Source organism: Chenopodium album, chromosome 19 (genome assembly GCF_948465745.1).
Source record: "Chenopodium album chromosome 19, dcCheAlbu1.1, whole genome shotgun sequence".
Lineage (NCBI taxonomy): Eukaryota > Viridiplantae > Streptophyta > Magnoliopsida > Caryophyllales > Amaranthaceae > Chenopodium > Chenopodium album.
The window spans coordinates 1,558,567-1,581,675 of record NC_137852.1 but is presented as its reverse complement, the minus strand read 5'-3'; the positions used below and the strand labels follow the sequence as shown (position 1 = coordinate 1,581,675).

The 23,109-nt window shown below is 31.3% G+C and overlaps 3 protein-coding genes across 3 annotated transcripts; all 3 read right to left on the bottom strand.

Annotated features, from left to right (window-relative positions):
* Nucleotides 1-3,837: 3,837 nt before the first annotated feature.
* Nucleotides 3,838-6,353, bottom strand: LOC145594490 (peroxidase P7-like). The gene is made up of 4 exons (XM_081650794.1): nucleotides 5,964-6,353; nucleotides 5,669-5,860; nucleotides 5,102-5,267; nucleotides 3,838-4,310 (listed from the first exon to the last, which is right to left on the bottom strand). The coding sequence occupies exons 1-4, from the start codon at nucleotides 6,219-6,221 to the stop codon at nucleotides 3,925-3,927; spliced, it is 1,002 nt and encodes a 333-aa protein (XP_081506920.1). The 5' UTR covers nucleotides 6,222-6,353; the 3' UTR covers nucleotides 3,838-3,924.
* Nucleotides 6,354-12,554: 6,201 nt separating this feature from the next.
* On the bottom strand, nucleotides 12,555-14,957 carry LOC145593747 (peroxidase P7-like). The gene is made up of 4 exons (XM_081650086.1): nucleotides 14,582-14,957; nucleotides 14,270-14,461; nucleotides 13,997-14,162; nucleotides 12,555-13,118 (listed from the first exon to the last, which is right to left on the bottom strand). The coding sequence occupies exons 1-4, from the start codon at nucleotides 14,798-14,800 to the stop codon at nucleotides 12,730-12,732; spliced, it is 966 nt and encodes a 321-aa protein (XP_081506212.1). The 5' UTR covers nucleotides 14,801-14,957; the 3' UTR covers nucleotides 12,555-12,729.
* An 854-nt stretch (nucleotides 14,958-15,811) lies between these two features.
* LOC145593806 (peroxidase P7-like) lies at nucleotides 15,812-17,658 on the bottom strand. The gene is made up of 4 exons (XM_081650174.1): nucleotides 17,419-17,658; nucleotides 17,149-17,340; nucleotides 16,764-16,929; nucleotides 15,812-16,353 (listed from the first exon to the last, which is right to left on the bottom strand). Exons 1-4 carry the CDS (start codon nucleotides 17,644-17,646, stop codon nucleotides 15,968-15,970), a joined length of 972 nt encoding a protein of 323 aa, XP_081506300.1. The 5' UTR covers nucleotides 17,647-17,658; the 3' UTR covers nucleotides 15,812-15,967.
* Nucleotides 17,659-23,109: the final 5,451 nt, after the last annotated feature.

The following is a 23,109-nucleotide window of genomic DNA, read 5'->3' as shown; positions in this document are numbered from 1 at the left end:
GCTTATTTATTCCTCCTAATTTTTATCAAGCCAGGTTGACCTTTTGTAGTGGGCGTAGCACTAGGCCCATAACAATTAACTTACTACTTCCGTTTTATATTATTTGTAATGATTAGACATTTTAACATTTTACATTATGTCAAATCGTTGCAAATAATATGAAATGGGGTAGTATTTTGTTGCGACCTTGAGTTCACAAATCACAACAAAGGGGGGATTATGTACATTTTTTCTTTCACCAAAATGTGTTTTTTTTTAATGTGTTTAGGGAATAGATTAGGTTTCTCAAAAAAAAAAAAAAAAAAAAAAAAAAGGAATAGATTAGTAAAGTTTAATCGAAAAATTGATTAAAATCACAAAATTATTGGTAGGAGGGAAGATACGAATCAAGAGGGTATGCTTCAAGCGGAAAAATTAAATGGAGGAATCATAGATACTTCGTAGTTTTTATCTTTAATACTTGTAAGTTATGTCTTATTATGATAAGTAACAATTCCAATATTAGTATGCTTAATTAATATCTAATCCTAGTGTGTTAATACTAATCCTTCTGTGTTTATAAGTCAACTAAAATATTGTTTAATTAAAATTGCAGGGAGAAAGTGACCATAAAACCAAAAATAAATTGTTGATCTAAATGAAATTGCTAGAAAAAGAGAGAGCATTAGATGCTATGAACTTATAATAAAAAGAGAGGACAACATGTGAGATGAGGGTATCCCTTAGCTTACTTCTCACTCAGCTTCTTTAGTTTATCTACAACTTACAGTGTAATTTATACTTCGTACAATCTTTTTATTGAAACATACAAAAATCGAATCTTTGTTGAAGAAAGTTCTAAAGCCTTTAATTGAAGAGGAAAGCTGTTTTTCTTCCTTTTTCCACCTTTTTAATTATTACCCTTTTTTCATATGTTTAATTTAATTTAAAATTACTTTTCCCAAAAATACACAAGTAATCAATCTTGTTTATGTATTAGTAGTAATAAAGTAATGAATTAGACACCATGTGGATTGTGGAACAACCACTAGAGGAGAAAGCCAAGTCAAATGCCTTGGTTGATTCTTGTACTTAACTATATAAACTTTTAGTTGCAACTTTGAAATATTTTATATCTCACAAATAATATCCCAAAGTTGCAACTAAAAGATAACGAATGTAGTATGTACAATGTACATTACTAAAGTCCTACTCTATAGGTAGTCTATATATTGTAACCAACATATCTTCTAAAGAGTCATTCCTAAATTTATTAAGTGTATGTCCCTATTTGTTTGCCCTACTTTCTATAAAAGGATGTTCGTTAAAGGTTGCACCATACCTAAAATGTGTATGGGGGATCATTAGTTTTACACTCACAAAAATTACTTTTAGTCCCACCATTTCTATTCTCATCAATTCACTCAATAAAAGTTAATAAAGTAAAAACTAGATATGAGGCAAACAATTAAAGACAGAAAGAGTAGTACTTAGTGCATTATTAGTGATGAGTGTTGCTATCCGGAAGTTACTTTTTTTTTTTTTTTTTTTTTTTTTTTTGGGTAACTTTTACTTTTTAGCCTAGCCAACTTATCAACCTACAACTCTCAAATGTTCCTTGCACTTTGATGGGAGAGAAGTATGTTAAGCAACGCATATTATTTACACTTTGAAGGGCACGACACTTTCTATGTTTACCTTGACATCTGAGTTAAAAAACAAAAAAAAAAAACTTTGTTTCATTTAAATTTTAACCCACAAAATATATATTATGAAAACCACCCTTCTAAGTTCTAATACATCATCGGCTAAGTTACACGTTTATATATTTTTAAAATAACAATCTCTCTACTCCAAATAAAAATAAAACTATCAATCACATATATTTAATTTTTTAAATATAATTTTCATTCTCATAATATAAGTTCATATTTCATAATTAGTCCACATCACCTTTGTTTTATCTCTTATAATAATAGGCTAGCTAGCAATGTGATGTAGCCACTATATAGCCACCGACGATTCTTATTAAATGTTTATGAAAATAATTCAACGAAGATTGGTATCGAAAAGCCCCTAGTGAATAAGCACATGGTATCACCAAAATTTAACCAATTGATGTTTCATCAAATTTGTCCTACACTAGTTTATAATCTTATGTACTTAACTACTTATAATAGATTATGCATGTCAATTTAGGGTAACAAAATTAGCGTAACATGTATTATTGTGCCTTCTTAGCTGGCTTTCACCGTTTCACGTCCCTTACTTAGGGTCCATACATTAAGAATATAGCTTTCATTCATGACTCATCGCATTTTGCTTGGCATTATTTACTTAAAGAAAGTAAGCTCCACTTTCCATTGGCATATCCTTGCTCATTATTGAGGTACTATGTACTAATGTACCTAATTAATTAAAGGGGCTTTTTTTTTTGACTCGTTTTACCTATTTATTATATTTCGTAATTGTATTATATTTCATATGATTTTAAGTATAGTTAAAGACATTAAAGATGATCCTTAATCGAATTATGATCTAATCAGAATCTTAATCATATACAGATCACAATCAATCAATACTTCATACCAAAATTATAAGTTCTAAAGTCTAAATCAATTATATCTTGATTTAGTGTCAAAATTTGAGAGTCATTGTGTAAAAGATCACATGTTCGAGTCATCTGGCCTCAATCTGCGAGCTCTAATTAACTACTACGAAATACTTACTTATAAAAAGAATATAAAAAATTTAATGCTTTAGTAATGGAATAATTATACACCTATTGACCAATTTTTAATTGGTCCTTTGATCTAGAACTTTATAGTTTTATACTTCTTAATTAGATCATTAGATACGATAACTTAATCTTTCAAGCTTTTTATCAAATAAAAAGGAGAAAAAAAGGGTAATGATTCCCATATGACACGAAATGAAATTTATGAAAAAAGTATCACTTATTGCTTGTGATTTTATTTTTTAAAAGTTACAACTAATTGTTGGTTGAGATTGCTGACGTGTTTAAAATGAATTAGCATATTGTTGGTCCACCGACTTATTTATCTATTTATTTTTTTGAGGGGGTTGTTCACTTGATAAGGAGGAAAATATTGTACTCGGTATAAAAGGATGCTAAGAGCCTAAGATCCTCTGCTTTTCTTAAGGGAAAGATACTCTGCTTGAGAACCAGTAGCATTTAATTTTAATCCAAAGAATTAGTGCTCGTTGAATTTTCTGATTTTATTCCGTTAGCATGGAGAGTTCATGCACAAATGCATAATCTAAGTCAACTTGCTACTTTAAACACGTCGGGTAACACTCTTAATAGAAGACTTGTCTAACTTTTTACATATATGATATATCCCTCTTTAGTTTTTTATACCACATTGCACTATTTTCAAATAGTAAAAAACGATTTGAAAGCTTTTAGTTTGAGTTGAATTGTTAAAGTACACTTATATCTTTCTACGGCGCTATCTTAATTCTAGATTATATATTATTCCAAGAATTTGTTATAAACAATATTAGTATGTGCTAGAGATGCAAAATCTTATATAGTCAATGATAATTAGAACAATTCAACTTGGTCAAAATAGTCAAATGCATAGTTATTTGGAACAAATTGAAAACAAACTTTGGTTGCTAGAAAAGTGCCAAAAAAATAAGTATCAAAATGAACATTCAATAGTATTATACGGAGTACATAATAATAATGGTAACTTGAATTACTATTTCATGGCATTATAAGAATGTTACAATTATTTGGGTTGAAAATTTTCTAATGTACATAAACAAAGAGGAGTAATATACACTCCTATATACTTTAAACACTAATGTGTGTATAATCATAAAAAAAAAGAACTAAAAAATAGCTATGTAATTAATCACATTTCAATACATGATGATGAGTAACAACTTAATTAATCAATTAGATCACCTAGCTAATTATCGCGCTACTCGACAATTTTGTCTAATCTCACCTTCATTACCAAGAAGAGGGCTAATTTCACTCATCTTAATCATACCTTTGGAAAAATCCCTATAAAATTTGGAAACATCTCTTGAATATTTTCTAACAATTGGATCAGCTTTGTTGCTATTGTATATCTCTTGATCTGAATGAAGCAAACCTTTTTTTGTCAACAAATTCTTGTAGTATAAATTATCAAAATGTGATGGAGTTTTTAGGTCCAATCCTTGCAAAACGTCGTCGTTTCCAACAGGAGGACACTCTCCTCTTAATTTTTGAGCAAATGAAGGACTAATATCTCTATCATTGTAAATTCTTGACCTAAATGTTGTGCACCTTGCAAAGCCTAATGTGTGTGCCCCTGTAAATATAACATCATTCATACGTCAATAAAAAAAATACTCATAACATAATTATAGTATATGGTTGACATAATAAATATAGACATGATGAATAAATAAATTTACAACTTTTTTGTTGCTAAAAGTCTTAATCATTATGATTATTGTTATCATAAATATATGGTGTCATTATCATATGCATTACCTTTATATAATAGTGTATGACAACCCCATGATCAATTATTATTATTTTGTTGAGGAAAACCCATCATCAATTATTTCTATTTATTGTATCATGAAATTTCAGGAATCCATTCCAAATGTGATTGGCATTTTGTGGTTTTTGACAATTTCAATGTAACGCGAGGTTAAGATCGTGTATGGCATGTGATTGATTTTTTGTCTCACTGTTTAATACTTGTATACTACGTATCAACATTATTGTACATGATATTAATGTAATTGTCCTAATGAAATAAAGTGTTTGGAAAATTATGGAAAACAAGCTTTTCTAGAATAATTTCAAAGATAAAGTTTACACTATTCACAAACCTTAATTTATTTAACTACATTTTGAAATTAAATAAACTTAATCTAGGTCATTATAAAATGGTAATGTAGCAAAAGAAGAATAAATTTCCACCTAAAAAAGGAAGAATAGGTGGAATAAAAACTTTAATTACAGAATCTAGAATAGGACAAATGAAATTATTTTTCTTATTTTTTTATAGGAGAATAAATAAAGAAGTAAGAATAAATAAAAGTATATTTATTTTCTTTTTTATGAGAATAAAGAAATAGGAATAAATACCAGAAAGTGACACCAAGTCTTTGAATGATAATCCTACATCTGCAAAATTAGATTTAAGAAGAGTGATATTGGAAGATGGTGCTGGGATAAATACGTTTGCAGCTGTTAAGTTTGCTGTCAGAGAGTCTCTTCTTCCCAATTTTACATCCCAAGTAGGACCTCCTAACTGTAAAATATAAATAAATTAATTAATTAATTTCACAATCAGAAAATCTGTTAAAAAAAATTAAATAATTAATTAAAAATAGTAACATGTCATTAATACAAATAATACAAATAAATTTGAGTATTGTTAAATGACAATGTTTAATTAAAGTTGTCGACACAAATCTTTGATATAAAGAAAACTTTAAATGTGTGTACATTGACAATGTTCTACCAAATTAGTCAAGTTCATTAACTATATATGTTCATTCTAGGAAATTCACGGGAACAATGCAAATTCCTATGAATTGACCTTTACTAGCAAATTACTTTTTTTATTCAAGTTAATTTTATTTTACATGACAAATTGCTAGTTGTATAATCATTTTGCATATTATGAACATGTGGGTTATTATAACTTACATGATAAACGGAATCACGAGCAGCAATAGCGAGGATATCAGCACAAGAGACGATAAGTGGGCAAGCCTTCTCCAATCGAGCTTTGATGACATCTACCACATCAAATGCTCTTAGTGAATTACTATTAGGGAATGCATTTTTTTCTCCGATAAATGTTGCATTATCATCCAATAGCACGGATCCATCACATCCCTACAAACCCGAACACAAATCAATCATTAACCTAATTAGACCAACTATTGCGATCAAAATTCCAAACAAGAGCTAGCGCGAAAAAAAATTATATTTTACTCACATTGACAAAGCAATCATGGAAATGAAGGCGAAGCAAGGAGGCACCATTTCGAGTCTCGTTCTTAATAGCCTCTACCACGGTGTCGCGTACGATATCCAAAACATTCGGGCAAGTGTAGTAGTAGTAATCTAGCGAAAGCTGCTCTTTACGACGAGCATCAACATTACTAGAAAGGTTAAGAATGATGAGCACAGAAATACATGCTATGAAACACTTGAAAGAAGCCATAGAATAGTACGAGTAGTGTGATAGTGCCATTTTGCTTTTGCAAAAGTGCTATTTATATGGTAGATTGACGCATTAATACTTTTATATAGTGTACTACTATTACTAAACACATCTGGTGGTCCAATTAATGCACCTTAGTATTCGCCGCCACTACAAGATGATATAAAGTAATGGTACTAACATAAATGTATAAATATATTTATTTTATATAATATGGTTAGAATAAATAAGAGAACATGAAAATATACAAGTAACGGTTGTCCACAAGTAGCGAAAACCACGTTTAAGACCACAATTTAGGGGACATTTCTTGCTCTCTCACATGGGAGTTTTTGCATATTTTCATGTGGTAAAATTATTTTTTATATTCTAAATTAATGAGTCTTATAATTTGTTGATTTTAATTACCTAGAAATTTGTAATTATTAGTCCGCAAAACTTTGTTAGATGGGTGTGAATAATGTCGATCCCCATGTTTAAGAATTCTAGACTTCATTTTTCTTCTTATAACCTATATTGCTTAAAATCGATAAACTAATATTGTACGAGAATTATTGCAATTTTTTAGTGTTATTTATACTTCAATTGGGAGACGACATCGAGATATATTCAACCGACTACTAATCTACTATCATGTACATGTATTTGATACTAACAAATTTTATTGGCAGATGAAATGGTACGGAGTTTATGTTTTAGATATTGTGAAATGTAATTCAGACCTTATTCAATCAGATTATTAACTTTAATTGTCAGCTACATCAACATATATAACTAGGATATACATCGTATATTTGTTTAGATATGTATTTGTAAATAATAATTAATAAAATAAATTTGAGGGGCAACTTTTGATTTGTAGAATAGTAGAAGGAAGTGGCTTATGTATTATACTACTTTTGTTAAAAAAAATTTAAAAGTTACATATAATAATTAACGAATGTAGTATTAACAACTAATTAAGCGTTTGTCAACTTTAACTAACAAAGTTTGTAGTGGAAGGGTTTTTTTTTTTTTTTGGTTGTTGTTGATTGAAATGGAAACTAAGCAAGCAAGCATAGAGGAAAAAAAAAAGCACATAAGAAAAAAAAAGTGAAAAAGACATAGCACAGTGTAGGCTAGTCTTTTAGGTTGGCTATGCACATTTCTCTTGCCATTGCAATTTAGGTTGGAAAATAAAGCAAGTTTGCTTGGGTTATTATTCTCATGATTTTATCACGAAAAGGATAATCAATTTCCCTAAAGAGTAAAACACTTAAAAGGTGAAATTAATGAGTAAAGGCGCACATTTAATTCTTGCTTACATAATTAAGGTTAAATGTTGTACGGAGTCATTTTTAAACCACTTGTTGGTAATTAATTATGAGTAAACTTTTTTTTTTTTTTTTTTTTTTTTTTTTTTTTTTTTTTGCTGCATGGCCCCACTTAAGATAAAAATCGATCATGATTGATTTTGCATGTTCTTTTCATGCATGCGACAAATTTGGAGAGTGTCCTGGAAATTGAGTAGTTGAAGTGGTAGAATATAAATCATGTTACTAAGTTTACATTGACGTGTTTGAAGGGATCAATGATAAATTACCCCAATTATTGCAATGAAGATATATACAATTACAAAGCACCGTTAATATAATCAATAATCTTATTGCTTATTAGGTACTAAAATATAATATACTACTTCGTATTCACATATACAATTAGAGGGCACCACATGCAAGTTTGCAATAATTAGAAACGGATATCACCTATTCAGATCAGTATAACATCTCAGCTAAGTAAATGATCAATTAGCTTAGTCGGTTGAAATCTTCAAAATAGTCTCATCTACGTACGTTATTTACCCGTATTGGCTCTCTTTACAAAATAAATAAATAAATAAATAAAAATAAGGAAAATTTGCGAGGAAGGTCCTTTTAAGTGGTCGACCTTGTGAGAAAGGCCCTTTTATAAAAAAAGGTGGCACAAAAGGTCCTTATAACATGTTTGGGTTGTGAGGAGGGTCCTTTGACCATTTTCCGGCGTTGACTTTTTTATTTTCCGGCCAAAAAAAGCCACATCTAGGTTCTCTTTTTTCTCCCTCCTCTTTTCCCTTGTTTTCCCCTTTTTTCCCCTATTAAACCCTAATTTCTGAAAACAATTAACACAAAAACTTCAATTGTAATTCCGTAAATTAAAATTGAAGGCTGTTCAAAGTAATTCAAGGCTAATCCTCCCCACAATGAGAGAAAATAGGGAAAAAGGGAACTTAATAAATCACATGCTTTACACGTGGCTTTTTTTGGCCGGAAAATAGAAAAGTCAACGCCGGAAAATGGTCAAAGGACCCTCCTCACAACCCAAACATGATATAAAGACCTTTTGTGCCACTTTTTTTTTTTTTTTTTTTTTTTTTTTTTTTTTTTTTTTTTTTTTTAATGAAAGGGCCTTTCTCACAAGGTCGACCACTTAAAAGGACCTTCCTCGCAAATTTTCCTAAAAATAAAAAAAAGTTTTTGTCTTGGTTGTTAGATTATTTTGAGGATTATAAGTGACGATGATAGAGCAATGATTAGGGATGGCAATTGGGCGGTGCGGGTGCGGGTACCCCCTCCCCCATACCCACACCCGCCAAAATATTTTATACCCACCATCTACCCGCCACCTGCGGCGGGTAATTTTTCAACACCCACACCCGCCTAAGCGGGTAGAAACCTAAACCCACACCCGCTCCACCACCCAAGTGGATATCCACCACCTGCGTTTACCCGCCTTTACCCACTAACGAAATATCAGTTTTTTTTATATAAATTTCTCATATAAACAGTCATTATACACTAAAAATTGTTGCAAATATATAGTTAATTTGAAATACAAACAATTAAAGTAGTCCGACATCATAACAAATACTAAAACTAAAACTAAAATAATAATAGTCTTATTTCCTAAAAATAAAAACTAAAACTAAAATAATAATAGTCTTACATTGGTGGGTATTTGGGCGGGTATGCGGGTAATTGGGCGGGTCAGGCGGGTATTGGGCGGGTATTACTCAAAATCCACCACCTACCCACTATCCACGGCGGGTATGACTTTTATACCCATACCCGCCTACATACCCGCCAAGCTTGTACCCATACCCACACCAACTGGGGCGGGTGCGGTGCGGGACCCGCTTTTTTATACCCACCTGCCATCCCTAGTGCCAATGATGCTATAAAATGGTTATTTTTGGTGCAATAACTCACAAATGGCAATACAAAGTACAAATAGGAATGAAAAGATTTAAACGTTGTGATTTATTATTGTACTTGATCATTCAGTCTTAACTATTAGGCCAAAACCTTAAAGGTGCTATCTATTAGTAATAACTAGTTTTTGAAGCTTTTTCTTTCTATTTGTTCTTCAATGTTCTTGAATTTTTTGAAGATCATAACTACTCCACTTTTTGCACATTCCATATTATGGAGTATGATTTTGGGACGATGTGGGACTAAAATTAGAAAGTAAAATTCGTTTATTAATATCACTTTTAGCGTACTACTAATTAAGTGACAAGGACTAGGAAAACTGATAAAAATCTGTCATATAATTCATCTGTCATATAATTCCAATTTGCGCAGTTTATTGCCTCGCAGTCCAATTTTATAAATTTTTACGAAATTTCCAACTATTATTGTAAGACACATCATGTTTTGCCTAGATTCGTTTGTTCTTGGAAATTGGAATGGGCCATCGTTTAAGTCACAAACGTAGACCTATTATTATTAATTTATTATATAAGACTAGGAAGTGGTTTAAAAAAATATATATATAAGACTAGGAAGTTTCTGCTCCTTAAATAATCTGTGGTATAACGACACCATGAGACATGCCGCAAAGTAGATAATCTTTTAGACCAAGGAACAAGCAATTAAAGGTAGCTTTCGGCCAAAAATGTCGTCACTACACCCGGTAAATTGGGCCGGATTCAATAGGATTTATTCGGGCCGTACTTTATTCTATCCTAAATTTACATTTTTGAATCATATAAAACTTTATATTAATCCAAAATTTTAGGCCAAGTTTGATAGAGTATGTAAACCGATCATGAGTTTCAACCATATACTTAAATTTTTGGTTGAGTTGGCTCTCTAACATAGTATCTAGAGCCAGTGTGGCACAAAGATCACGAATTCAAATCTCATCCACCCCTCTTTGCAAAAATTTGATTCTTTAACAAAGTTCATGAGTCTTAATTCTATTCCCCTCTTTCTCCCTTTTTTTTAAGAATTAAAACTCACCTCTCTTTATTTAATTGCATCTTCAAAGAAGTAATATTCTTAAGTTCATATTCTAGAGTATATAGCTTAGTTGGTACTTAATTCAAGAACAAATTCTTGTATGAAATGGATTTTTTTATTTTTTATTTTATTTTTTTTGTGGCCCTAGTACTATGGCTTTGTAATACTTAGGGCATGTTCTCTTCAGATTAAATTCAATTCAGTTTAGCTCTAATAATTAGTTCAGTTCAGCTCAACTCAGTTCAGCTCCTAATTTCCTTCTCTCAAAATATATTCAGTTTAGTTCAGCTCCAATTAGTTCAGTTCAGTTTAGTTCAGCTCAGTTTATCTGAACAAGCCCTTAGTTCAAAATTTAATTATTTTGCAAAATCAAACTTAAAATTGACATAATTATTGTATGCAATTAATTTCAATAATAACCAAACTAAAATCCAAGATAGCCAACAATAATAATTCTCTTTAGCTTAATTCTAATAACCAAAATAAAAATAAAAAATTCTCCAACTATAGGGAATGGACCATGCCACAGTTGTAAACATCACAAAGAACAATGTTATCTAAACTCAAAAAGCGGATTCATCCACGTATGTAATTTCTTCATATTCAGAAATCTCTCAAATTCAGTGCTAGAAAAAGATGTTTATTATGCTTTGGAATATTATTCAAAGCAGACGTTTGAGGTCATATACATCATACACATGCATATGACATTTTACGTCCTAATCACACCACATGGGATGATTGCTATGTTTTAACAACTAATACTATGACTACACTTCCCTCCAACTCAAAAACGTTTTTGAGTTAGATTAGGTCTCTATACACTACTACAGTACCTTGCTCAACTTCGCGATAATTACTACTCGTATAACATACTCGTAGTATGTATAAAATTACCACGAAATATGTTTATAGGATAATTTGAGCTAAAAAGGTGATTATTCTACTTAGTCAACAATATTAGTATGCTCGTGTAAAATATAAAGTTAATTATTGTCTCCTTATTTCGCGACTATTTTACTATTATGAGAAGATTAGACAGGTTACTGCTACGTGTACCGGTGTACACAAGAGATCGATTGAGTTTCTATCATACTTCAAAGTCGAATTTGTAGTTTTTTCAAATATGTTTGTGTTATTGGGTTTGCTAGGGACTTACCGAAAATGACGGTTGTATTTAACTCTACGTCAAGCTTCCATTAGTTATGTAAGGGAACACCGGCCTCAATTTTGGGTATGGATTTTCCTATTCATTGAGGAGGTATTTGTTTACAAATTCTAGCTAGACACATGTCATGAACTTTAAGTATAAAAACAATTGTTATGATTTATCCTAAAGTATTTTGTCGTCCTTGCACGCATGAAAACATTGAAATGTACGTTCTAGGTTGTACAACTTGTACTAGTATTAGCACTACTTACGTATGCTGTAAGATGCCGGCACTTCGTACATACTGAATTAAGTATGCCTTATATCATAGAGAATTTTTTTCTTTATTAAAATTTCCACTTCCCGAGTCATTTAATACTACCTCAACGTTTTGACTTTGTAAATTATTCATCTATTAATTTTACGGAGTATTTACTATTCATAAATTCTTTTTAAAAAAATATGTCAAGGGGGTGATTATTTTTAAAAAAGATGAAGTATGTTTTAAATTGTTTTTAAACATATATACGCGAGAATAATAACTACGGAGTAGAAGTTATTGTACAAGTGTTTCAAAAAAAAAAAAAAAGAAAGAAAGTTATTGTACAAGGAAGGAAAGCACATCAAGACATTCTATCAAGAATAAATTATTTAAATAATAATAATTGAGATGCCATATGCACCTGAATTTGAATCACCTACTCCAACCTATTATTCTTCAAATGTATCAACTATTAACTAAATGGAAGATAGATTATTATGTTATAGGACTATCCATTGCAAAGGTATGGGACTTGAGTCCCACATCGGTCATATGGGGGATTGATGTGGGATTTATATAGGACAATGGGCTCTCCTCCCCTTAAGCTAGCTTTTGGGGTTGCTCTCCTATTGTCCTATATCATATTACCATCAATCCTTCATCTAATTTTAGTTGTCACATTAGTAAAGTGCTTGCTCAAATTACAATATCAATGTGACATTTTTTGAATCGTTACATAAATACCACTTAAAACATCAATATAAAATTATAAATACATCGATCTTCACATTTACAATAAAAATAAACTTGGACATATGTATAAATAAAAAATGCATGTACGTAAAGGTCTAAGAATTAGGGACATCTCTAATTAGGTTTACGGCAATTACGCCTAATTTCGCCGTTACTTCCGGTAAGAGGCTTGATGTTTCCCATTCTAATCATGCTCTTAGCAAAGTCCTTAAAGAACTTACACTGATCCATTGCATACTTTTTTACAAGAGATTCAGACTTCTTGTTTGTATTGTAAAGTGCCTGATCTGAGTGTAGTAAACCCTTCTTAACTAGTAAATTCTTGTAATAATTGACGTCGAAAGTATACTTAGTTTGGTAGTCTAAGGGCTGTAACACATTGGTATTTCCAGTAAGAGGACATTTTTTCTTGAGATAATTAGCAAAGGCGGTGTCGATATCAGTATCATTGTGGATATGTGTCCGGAATGTTGCACATCTTGCTAATCCAATAGTGTGCCCGCCTTCACATACAAAATTATGCAATAATTAGAAACTGAAGTCGTTTTGAGTAATCAACCGATTAGCGTTTTCTCACTTAAAACTATAGCCATCGTTAAAAGTTATTCACAAATTCATTATAAAAAGGACATTTATAATTGATATTGTATGCATAGATATTATTCTACGTGACATATCATATTATTGTCTTAGAGTCTACTCATGTTTGAATAAGAAAAATAAATTAATCAAGTGGTTATGCATTTTGTGAAAAAAAGTGAGTGGCTAAATAGCTAGCGATGATGGGACCAATTAACTACTCCTTTGAAGGATGGACCAAAAAGTAATGAGAGAAGGAAGAAAAAACCACTTTGAAGATTGTTGATTTATTTATTAAAGTAACATACAATAATACTTCCATTTGATATTATCTACTTGTATTATTTAACTAATCTTTCATTTCATTAATTTTTTTAATATGTAGAAGATCCATGCACCACTATACGTAGATTTTCAATATCAATTCTCTTATTGCATGTTTGCGTTAAGTGCTACGTATTAGTAATAATAAGTTTCATTTTTAAAATTAAATGGAATACATTATCTTAAAAAGTCATTAATAAGAAATCGATGGAGTTTATTACTTGTAATTAATAAAAAATTATCCATAAATTAAAATAACTTGTATAATACTCTTGTGTTTTTATACTTGTACTATTTAAGTACTTTTGAAAAAGCTTTTTCATGATTTATATGTAAAGAAAAATATAACTATAAATAAACTCCTTTTCTGGTCTCGAAAAAGTGAAAAGAAAAAGATAAGGTGAACTCCAAATTTAATTTGTGATAAAGGAATGTATGAACGAAACAGGATAAGACAGAGAGATTAAAAATAACGTACCAGAGAGGACCACCATGTCCTTGAACGATAAACCAACGGCGGCAAAACTGGAAGTAAGATTACTAACATCGAATGTAGGTTGTGGAATAAAAGCGTTTGCTGCACTTTGGTTTGCTGTGAGAGAATCTCTTCTTCCCAATCTCACTTTCCATGTTGGACCACCATACTACAATTTTCATTTCTTCTATTTAGCTCAATTATATATGAAGAACTTAATTATATATGAAGAACAAGTTCGGAGAAATAGTGGAGAATAGATACGAAGAAACTTACACGAACAACTGCATCACGAGCTATAATAGCAAGGATATCAGCACAAGAGACGACTCCAGGGCATGCCTTTTCCAACTTAGCCTTAATGTGGTCTACAACCTCAAATCCACGAGCTGAGTTATTATTAGGGACGGCTGTTTTCTCACTTTTGAAATTTGGAGTATCATCTAGGAGGATTGATCCATCGCAACCCTAGTTAGTTCATCAATGCATTTATTAATTAGTTAACACTACCTAAAAACATTACTTCATATATATAGTACGAGTAATAATTAAAAGACAACCTTAACACGGGTTTTAATGAGTACTTACATTGACAAAACAATCATGAAAATGCAATCGAAGAATTGAAGCTCCAACTCGAGCCTCCTTTCTTATAGCATCCTTAATCCCTTCCTTAACAATATCAAGAGCATTTGGACAAGTAGAAGCATAATAATTCGATGAAAGTTTGCCTTCTACATTATTTAGAGTAAGGCAAAAATTAACAAATAGTAGGAAGTAGTAGAACTTGCCATACGCCATTTTCATCAACTCCCCTATACTTAGCTTAGTTTCGTGCCGACAATTGTTAATATATGAACTTGATGATTTGTTAGATGATGACTTCGTCAGCCAATTTATTATCTGATGTGCCAAAACAATGGACAAAAATCCAATAATGTTGAGCTATATAGTATAGGATTGGTGTAATACAATTTATTTACTCAATTTCTTAATATAGTTAATAATATAGAGGGTCCATAAAAAACAGTGCTCGTGATATATGCTAATCAAGTCATTTTCGAATACCTCTTTCCTAAGTTGGAGCTTTGCTTGCTTTAGTTGCTTTGGAATGTTTTCTTTATTTCTTTTCTTAAATTGTCATTTTAAATTTTGCTTTTGCAATTCTACTAATAGTATAGCTTAGTTACTAGATTACAAAGTATCTCAATGAACATACAATTATTAGTTTTATAAATGCTTAAGTGCAAAGATAAATGTTCTTTTTTTTATGAAATTTTTAGCTACTACGTTTAAGATTCTAGTTGTCTAATTATAATAAGTGATTTTTACTAAAACTTCTCGAACTTCAAACAAAAATTCTTATATTCTTAAAGAGAATGAAAAAAAAACCATAAATTACAATTTCGCATTCCTTGTAATAAACATTCTAATGGTGTTAATGTTGGATCATTTAAATGACAACAATCAACAATATTTTGGTCACTACTCACTAATGTCGATTAAATAAACATTATTAGCCATAGATTAAGACGAAATATCCAAAATTAACGTAGGTTGTTAATTTTTTAATTGTTACCCTACATGCATGCAATTTGTTTGATTGTGGCCAGCAACCGGTAAGCTTTCATTTTCGTCGATAAAAAGAATTCATCAACAATTGTTACAAAGTGCTGGCAAAATGCTAGCCATCAGAATAGTTCATGGGTGTAGCTTGATTTGATAGTTAGCTAATCAGATTTTGTGTATAATCTTGTTTGATTAGCGTCGAATATATATATTAAAGTAAAACGCAACAATTATTGTAAAATAGAATAATTAAAACAATAATAATATTCATTATTCTTCATATTGATCCAATAATAATATATGAATGAACACTATATAAAGCACATTAAAGTGATTAGACATTCAATATATACGCAAATTCAGAAATTTACGTAAAATCATAAACTAAGTACACTTAGCGTTAGTTTAATTTGGTTTACGACAATTATGCCGGATTTCTCCATTACTTCCGGTAAGTGGCTTGATGTTTCCCATTCTAATCATGCTCTTACCAAAATCTTTAAAGAACACGCCTTGGTTCATCGCATACTTTTTAGTAAAACAATCAGCCTTATTTCCATTGTAAAGTTGTTGGTCCGAGTGAAGTAGCCCCTTCTTAACTAGTAGGTTTTGGTAATACTTGTCATCGAAACGAAACCTTGTTTGGTAGTCGAGGGGTTGCAACACATTGTCACTTCCTTTTCGAGGACACTTTTGTTGTAGCGATTTGGCGAAGGCGGGGTCTATATTGGTGTCGTTGTAAATGTGTGGCCGGAAACTTGTGCACCTAGCAAACCCAACAGTGTGTGCGCCTATGCATAAAAAGTAATAAACAAAGTAGCAACCAAGTCAGTTCAAAAATACAAGGTAACAAACACACCATGTCCATCCACATGGAGCCTCATGTCATTGTAACATTGTATTATCCACAAAGAAAAAGACATTCATATTCAAAAAATCATAGTCAAGATATAATTATTTTTTTTATAAAAATTATGTTAGTTTAAACATTTCAGGTAACAACACGTCCATTTTATAATTTTATGTCACTAATTATTGTACATGCAAACCTAAATATGTTGGCTCGTTTGTTACCAGTATGGATTTATGGTACCGGTAGCCAAACGTTCATTATGATGCAAAAGAGATGAAACGACATATTGACAACTTGAGGTAAAAACATAATTCGACTAAAAAAGAACGCAGAAAGTATAAATCTTACCAGAGAGGACTACCATGTCTTTAAAAGATAAACCAACGGCGGCGAAACTAGAAGTAAGGTTACTAAGATTGAACTTAGGTTGAGGGATAAAAGCATTGGCTGCACTTCTGTTAGCCGTTAGAGAATCTTTTCTTCCCAATTTCACCTTCCATGTAGGACCACCGTACTGCACTTTCCAAATTTCACGTTAGCTCTATTATTTTCGTATAAATTTAACACAAATACACATCTACATAAAAATACAAGTAATATTATATCATCGAAAATGTAGATGGACATTAACAAACTTAGTTTGATAAATTATAAAGGACAATATTTTTTTTATGTTTTGTTGTAGGGAAAGTAAGTTGGGAGGGAACAAAGAATAACATTTACTACAACGTACATGAACAACAGCATCACGAGCTGCAATAGCAAGAATATTAGCACAAGAAACAACTCCTGGACATGCTTTCTCTAAACTGGCCTTGATATTGTCCACAACTCCAAACCCACGAGCTGAGTTATTATTTGGGTTAGCCGATTTTTCACTTTTGAAAGTTGAAGTGTCATCCAGTAAAATTGATCCATCGCAACCCTAGTTGATTAGCAAAGTATAAACAAATGAGCAATCACTTAATATTACCTTATGGTACAACTTTATATAAATACTTACGTTAACAAAGCAATCATGAAAGTGCAACCGAAGTAAGGATGCTCCAATACGAGCCTCATTTTTAAAAGCTTTCGCGAGTTCTTGCTTAACTATACTAAGAGCTTTAGGACAAGTTTTAGAATAAAAATGTGGTGAAAGATGGCCATTTACATTTAGAGAAAGACCAATAAGAATAAGCAATAAAAAGTTGAGGTTGCCACAAGCCATTAGGGATAGTTTCAAATTCATACCGACAAATAGTAGTAGAAGCTCGCTCCTTTATAAGCATGTTAACATGACTTTGTCAACTAATTAACGTTGCATTATTTTTGCGAGTCATGAATTAGCAAATAAAGTTTAGTAAAGGCCTAAAGGGTTTAAGAACCATTCATGTCACAATCAAGTCAGTGTGACTAGTCCATATTATATTGCCACTTTTCTAAGACTTGGTAGTTTCGAAATCTTTAATAAAATGTTTTCCAAATTTAATTTGACCAAACTTTAACCTTATTTATAAACAAATTCATAAGATTTTAATTATGAAATGAGATGTCATTAGATTTGTAATAATATGCACTAAACATGAAATTTTTCATTAATTATGATATTAAAAACATTTAACAACTAATAAGCACAAATAAATAAACATGAAAGTCTTAAACCCAAGTAATAATCTTATTTATCGTTTCACATAGATAAACTAAAAAAAAGGCTAGATGTAGAATTGATAACTTTAAAATTTAATTACAGCGTAATTTGTGAAAGAATACGTTTCTAACTATGTGTAAAGATACAATTCTAAGTTAACTAATCAATTCAATCAACGCTCACAATCTAAAAGATTATTTGGAATTACAAAACAAATATGAGTATGGTTAATTACTCGAAGAGAGAAAAAACAACTTTAATTAAAAAGGAACAAATAATGTATTATAGTACATAAGGGGTATTAATTGACATTAATAAAAAAACAGAGGGAGTACAAGTATTTATTAAATGAGCCCACAAAGTCCATGCAAGGGGAAAAAGCCTACCTAAACACAAGTATAGTACAACGTAGTAATTGGCATCTCAAAATGGCTCATGCATTACAACTTTTACTAACTTTTCCTACAACCCGTGAATATATACACGGATTTTCTTTCTCATTTCTACTAACTTCGTAGTTCCGTACTCACTTCCAAGAGGCTATGGCGCATACTTCACAAGTCGTCACAAACAAGGACGAAAACAAGACATTGTATTACTCCCTCTGTTTTTTTTTATATGCATCAGTTTGACCGGCACATTTGCCGAGACGCTACTTTGATCATACATATCTTTAATTGTGTATTAATAAAAATTGTAACAAAATTATATTATGAAATTAGACATTATGACGAATCTAATGACATATAATATAATAACATTTTTTCATTTTTTAGAGGTGAAAAAATTAAGTCAACCATAATATGTGAATAGTGCACTTGTCAAAGTGATGCATATAAAAAAAACCGGAGGGAGTACTTGTTTGCAACTACTAACCACTTCTATTTATTCAAAAAAAAAAAAAAAAAAAAAAAAGCCTAACCACTTCTAAATCCTATTCCATCAATATTCTTAAAATAAGTCCACTGTGAATGTAAATCCGAGTTCTATGAACAAAAAAAAAAAACAAGCAACAATCTAAATTAAAAGTTTGTTTGTAGTATTTTACAGCCTGATTGTACTCCAACATATTTGAGAATCGATATCTCTAAATACATGTTATAAAAATCATAAAACTTCTTGTGTCAATACAATATGCACACGAAGGGTATGCTATCTAGTTTAGCACGAGATTGGATTGGGTATGCAATTCGCCATACGTTATTGATCGTTTAGGCCAAAACATACCACATTCATGTACTAAATTCTCATCTATTCAAAAAATATAAAAAAAAAATGTACATAATTCTTATTTTTCGATTTGGGAGAAATTAGGTATGATTCAGTCCAACTAGCTAAGGGTGTTATTACTTATTATCCAGGCTACATCAACATCCACGCGTATCACAACCCATATAAGAAGGCGTAAAGGCAACAAATATTAGCTTAGGTACCAGCGTACCGCTCCCACAACTTAGCCAATGGGCAGGCGTAAGAAAAAGTCCATCCCCTTCTTAGAGTAAGTACCTAATTAACCATGCATTTAAGTTTTGGCCCCCAACCCCATCATACATGACTTCCAAACTCAAGACATAGTCTTTGAAACACAAGTTCCTAACCAAATGCAAAATTGACAAGGTCTTCATTCGCTGTACTGCCGAGACATCTCACTTTCATCTATTCATGTATAATTAATTGCTCATCTAATCTCTAATGTAGACTTAAACATTTTCAAATCACTATGATCAAGGCTCAGTGTTGGTGCATTACTAGTTCAGTATCTAGCAGTACTCTTGCACTCTCGCCCATTCCAACATAATCATCCAACAACAGATAAAATTAGAGTGTTTTTAAATAAAACAATTATTTCCTTAAAAAATCCACTATTAGCTTTTCCAAAAACGTTTTTCATCTATTCAAGTATCATTTTATTTCACGTATCATTTTATTTCACAAGGAAATATTTCATGTACATTTTCTAGTTTATTTAAAAAAAAAGAAATAAGAAGTGCACAAAAAATGAGTGGAATCCGAGTTTTGCCCTTAAGGTTAGGGAAAATATGGCATTCATTATATTTTGTTCTCATTTTAATGATTATTTTTCATTTTATCAATCAAATAAAGAGCAAAACTAAACCTGGAGTTAGTTGGATATACGGTATACCCGAGTGTATACAACAAATTTCACCTCACTTAAATACCCAAATGCATCTATAATGAATAAAATGAGATATTCTGTACCCAAAACATATGCTATACTCCAATTTTTTTTGTTTTAATCTCTTACATAATTCACGATCTCTCAAATGACTGACATATCTTTTATATACGGAATAAAAGAAATGTATATGTATACCTCTACTTCAGTTCAATGTACAGATTACTACATTAGAGAGCTACGAGACCTCATCCCCATAACCTCATGAGCTATGCGGCTATGCCACCCCCAAAATACCACCAAATGAACACTCAATCATCCCATACCAGCCAAAAATACAACTCTAAACACCACGACGATAACCATTAAAACTCACAAGAATCACCCAAGGGTGCATATTGAAGCGAAACTTTTACGGAGGTAGAAATTTACACTGGAAGAGAACCTCAAGCAAGGATATGAAGGTATTCAAGTGTTGGTTGGAAGCCGCGAAAACAGGTGGTCTAGTACTCTATTTAACGCTAAGACTTAACTTAAGGAAGTAAAATTATCGAAACACACCCCTAGCAGCTCACTCAAAAAGTTGGATTTCCACTCCTTGATAAACATGGTCTAAACTTGGATTTCCTATTCATTTAAGGCAAACTTTTGTCTCTAGTACTTCATTTTTCTTCATACAATTAATAACCCACTATTAAGCAACCCTTTATGAACCTAATTGGACCCGCCAATAACCCGACAAACTCAACATCCCATGAAATTTGATTACTCATCCCATGAATCTGCCATATCAAACAGAAGAAGATATATCATGTCCCCAGAAATATGATTTTTTGGACATAAAGCACCTAAACTTGCCCAAACTAAATCGATCACATCAGGAACTCAGTTCTGAAAATAGTCGCAACACCCCCTCAAATTCCACCCCATAAAACACAACACACCACCACCACCCGGGAAAAAAAAAAAAAAAAAAAAAAAAAAACCTTGCATTTGATTTCAAAAATGAGGTTGTCAGCATGTATTACCTTTGAAAAAACCTTTCTACACACAACATTATCTACCTCAATAACTATGTATAAAAAACCTCAAGTAGTAGCTTACAACATTGTCCTCAAGAATAACATTGTACAAATCCAAACTACTTGCACCACTTCAAAATCATGGCATGTATCCAACCTCTTCAAGAGAACTTGGAATCTTAAAACTTTAATTCTCCACAATCAACCATTATACAGTTACTATTCCCAAGCATGGCATGTATCCAAGCTCTTCAAAGAAACTTAAATTGTCCTTAGAAATATAATCATACTAAATACAAGAATCCAAACTCATAATTATACACCCACATACTAAACCACACAAATAAGCTTTCACAAACACAACCACCACCAAGAACAAGAATGATGCCACCTCATTTAATATTCCAATAAATACAGTCAAGAGTCAATTATATCCAATCATGCCTTAAAAGAGTTCCACTTTACAAACGTTGTAAAATACACAAACCATCCGCCACTGATGATATCTCAAGAACTATGGCATTAATTCCTCTACTACACTATTGTAGGAGAATAAAAGCATAAAATCCACAAACAAATAAAGTAGAGCACAGATTAGTTCAAAACCCTATCATAAAGCCAAGCCACAAGACTCAAACACTCACTAAAATAAAAATGGTAAATGGTAAAGCATACAACTCAATACCAGAAATCCAATGAACATAACACCGTCTATCACAATTCACCAAATCTCCCTCCATAATTCAGTATCACACTTTGTTCTAAATTACACCTTCCTAACTTAAATCAACAATCCTTATCAATCAAGCCCAAGTAGCATATGGCATCCTCCTTAAAAATTACTTTGTTCAGACCAAAAGTAAAAATTAATTTCTATTACACAACTGTAGGAGAATAAAAGCATAAAATCTACAAACAAATATAGTAGCACAGATTAGTTCAAAACCCTATCATAAAGCCACAAGACTCAAACACTCACTAAAATAGAATGGTAAAGCATAAAACTCAATACCTGAACTTCAATATACATAACATAGTCTATCACAATTCACCAAATATCTCTTTTCACCAAATGGAAATTTCTCCATAATTCAGTATCACACTTTCTTCTAAATAACACCTTCCTAACTTACATCAACAATCCTCATCAATTCAAGCACAATAAGACATAAACACAGCCATCATCCTAATATAGCCCAAACACATTAAGTAGCATATGGTATCCTCCTTAAAAATTAATTTGTTCAGACCTAAAGTAACCTTAACAATAGAACTCACAAAAGGCATCTAAACAGATGCAAAAATTACTTTAACACGTGCACCACTTCAATCTTCAATCCTTTCAATAGAGAAATAAACTCTGAAGCCATCAACGACATCTTGTCAATTCATCATTATCTAATCCATTTCCATCTCAATTCAACTGCTCTAATTTCTGACCAAGTATACTATATACCCAAATAAAATAAATAAAATAAATAAATAAAATTTTTTTTTTTAAAAAAAAAAAAAAAAACACCTTTAAGCTGATTAGTAATTGAACTCCCCCTCAAAGTTATATCCCTTCACTGCATCTGACATTTCACCAAAAACAGCTATTACCCTAATATAGCCCAAACATATTAAGTAGCATCTGACATCCTCCTCAAAATTAAAACCTAAAGTAACCTTAACAATAGAACTCACAATTGGCATCCAAACAAATACAAAAATAACTTTGAACACTTGCATCACTTAAAAATCCTTTCAATCGGAAAAAACTCCATAGCCATCAACGTCATTTTGTCCTTTCATCATTTTCTAATCCATTTCCCATCCTCAATTCAACAGCTCATTTCTGACCAAGTATAAAACCAAAAAAAAAAAAAAAATAAATCAAAATACAGCAAAATAGTCGAAACTCCT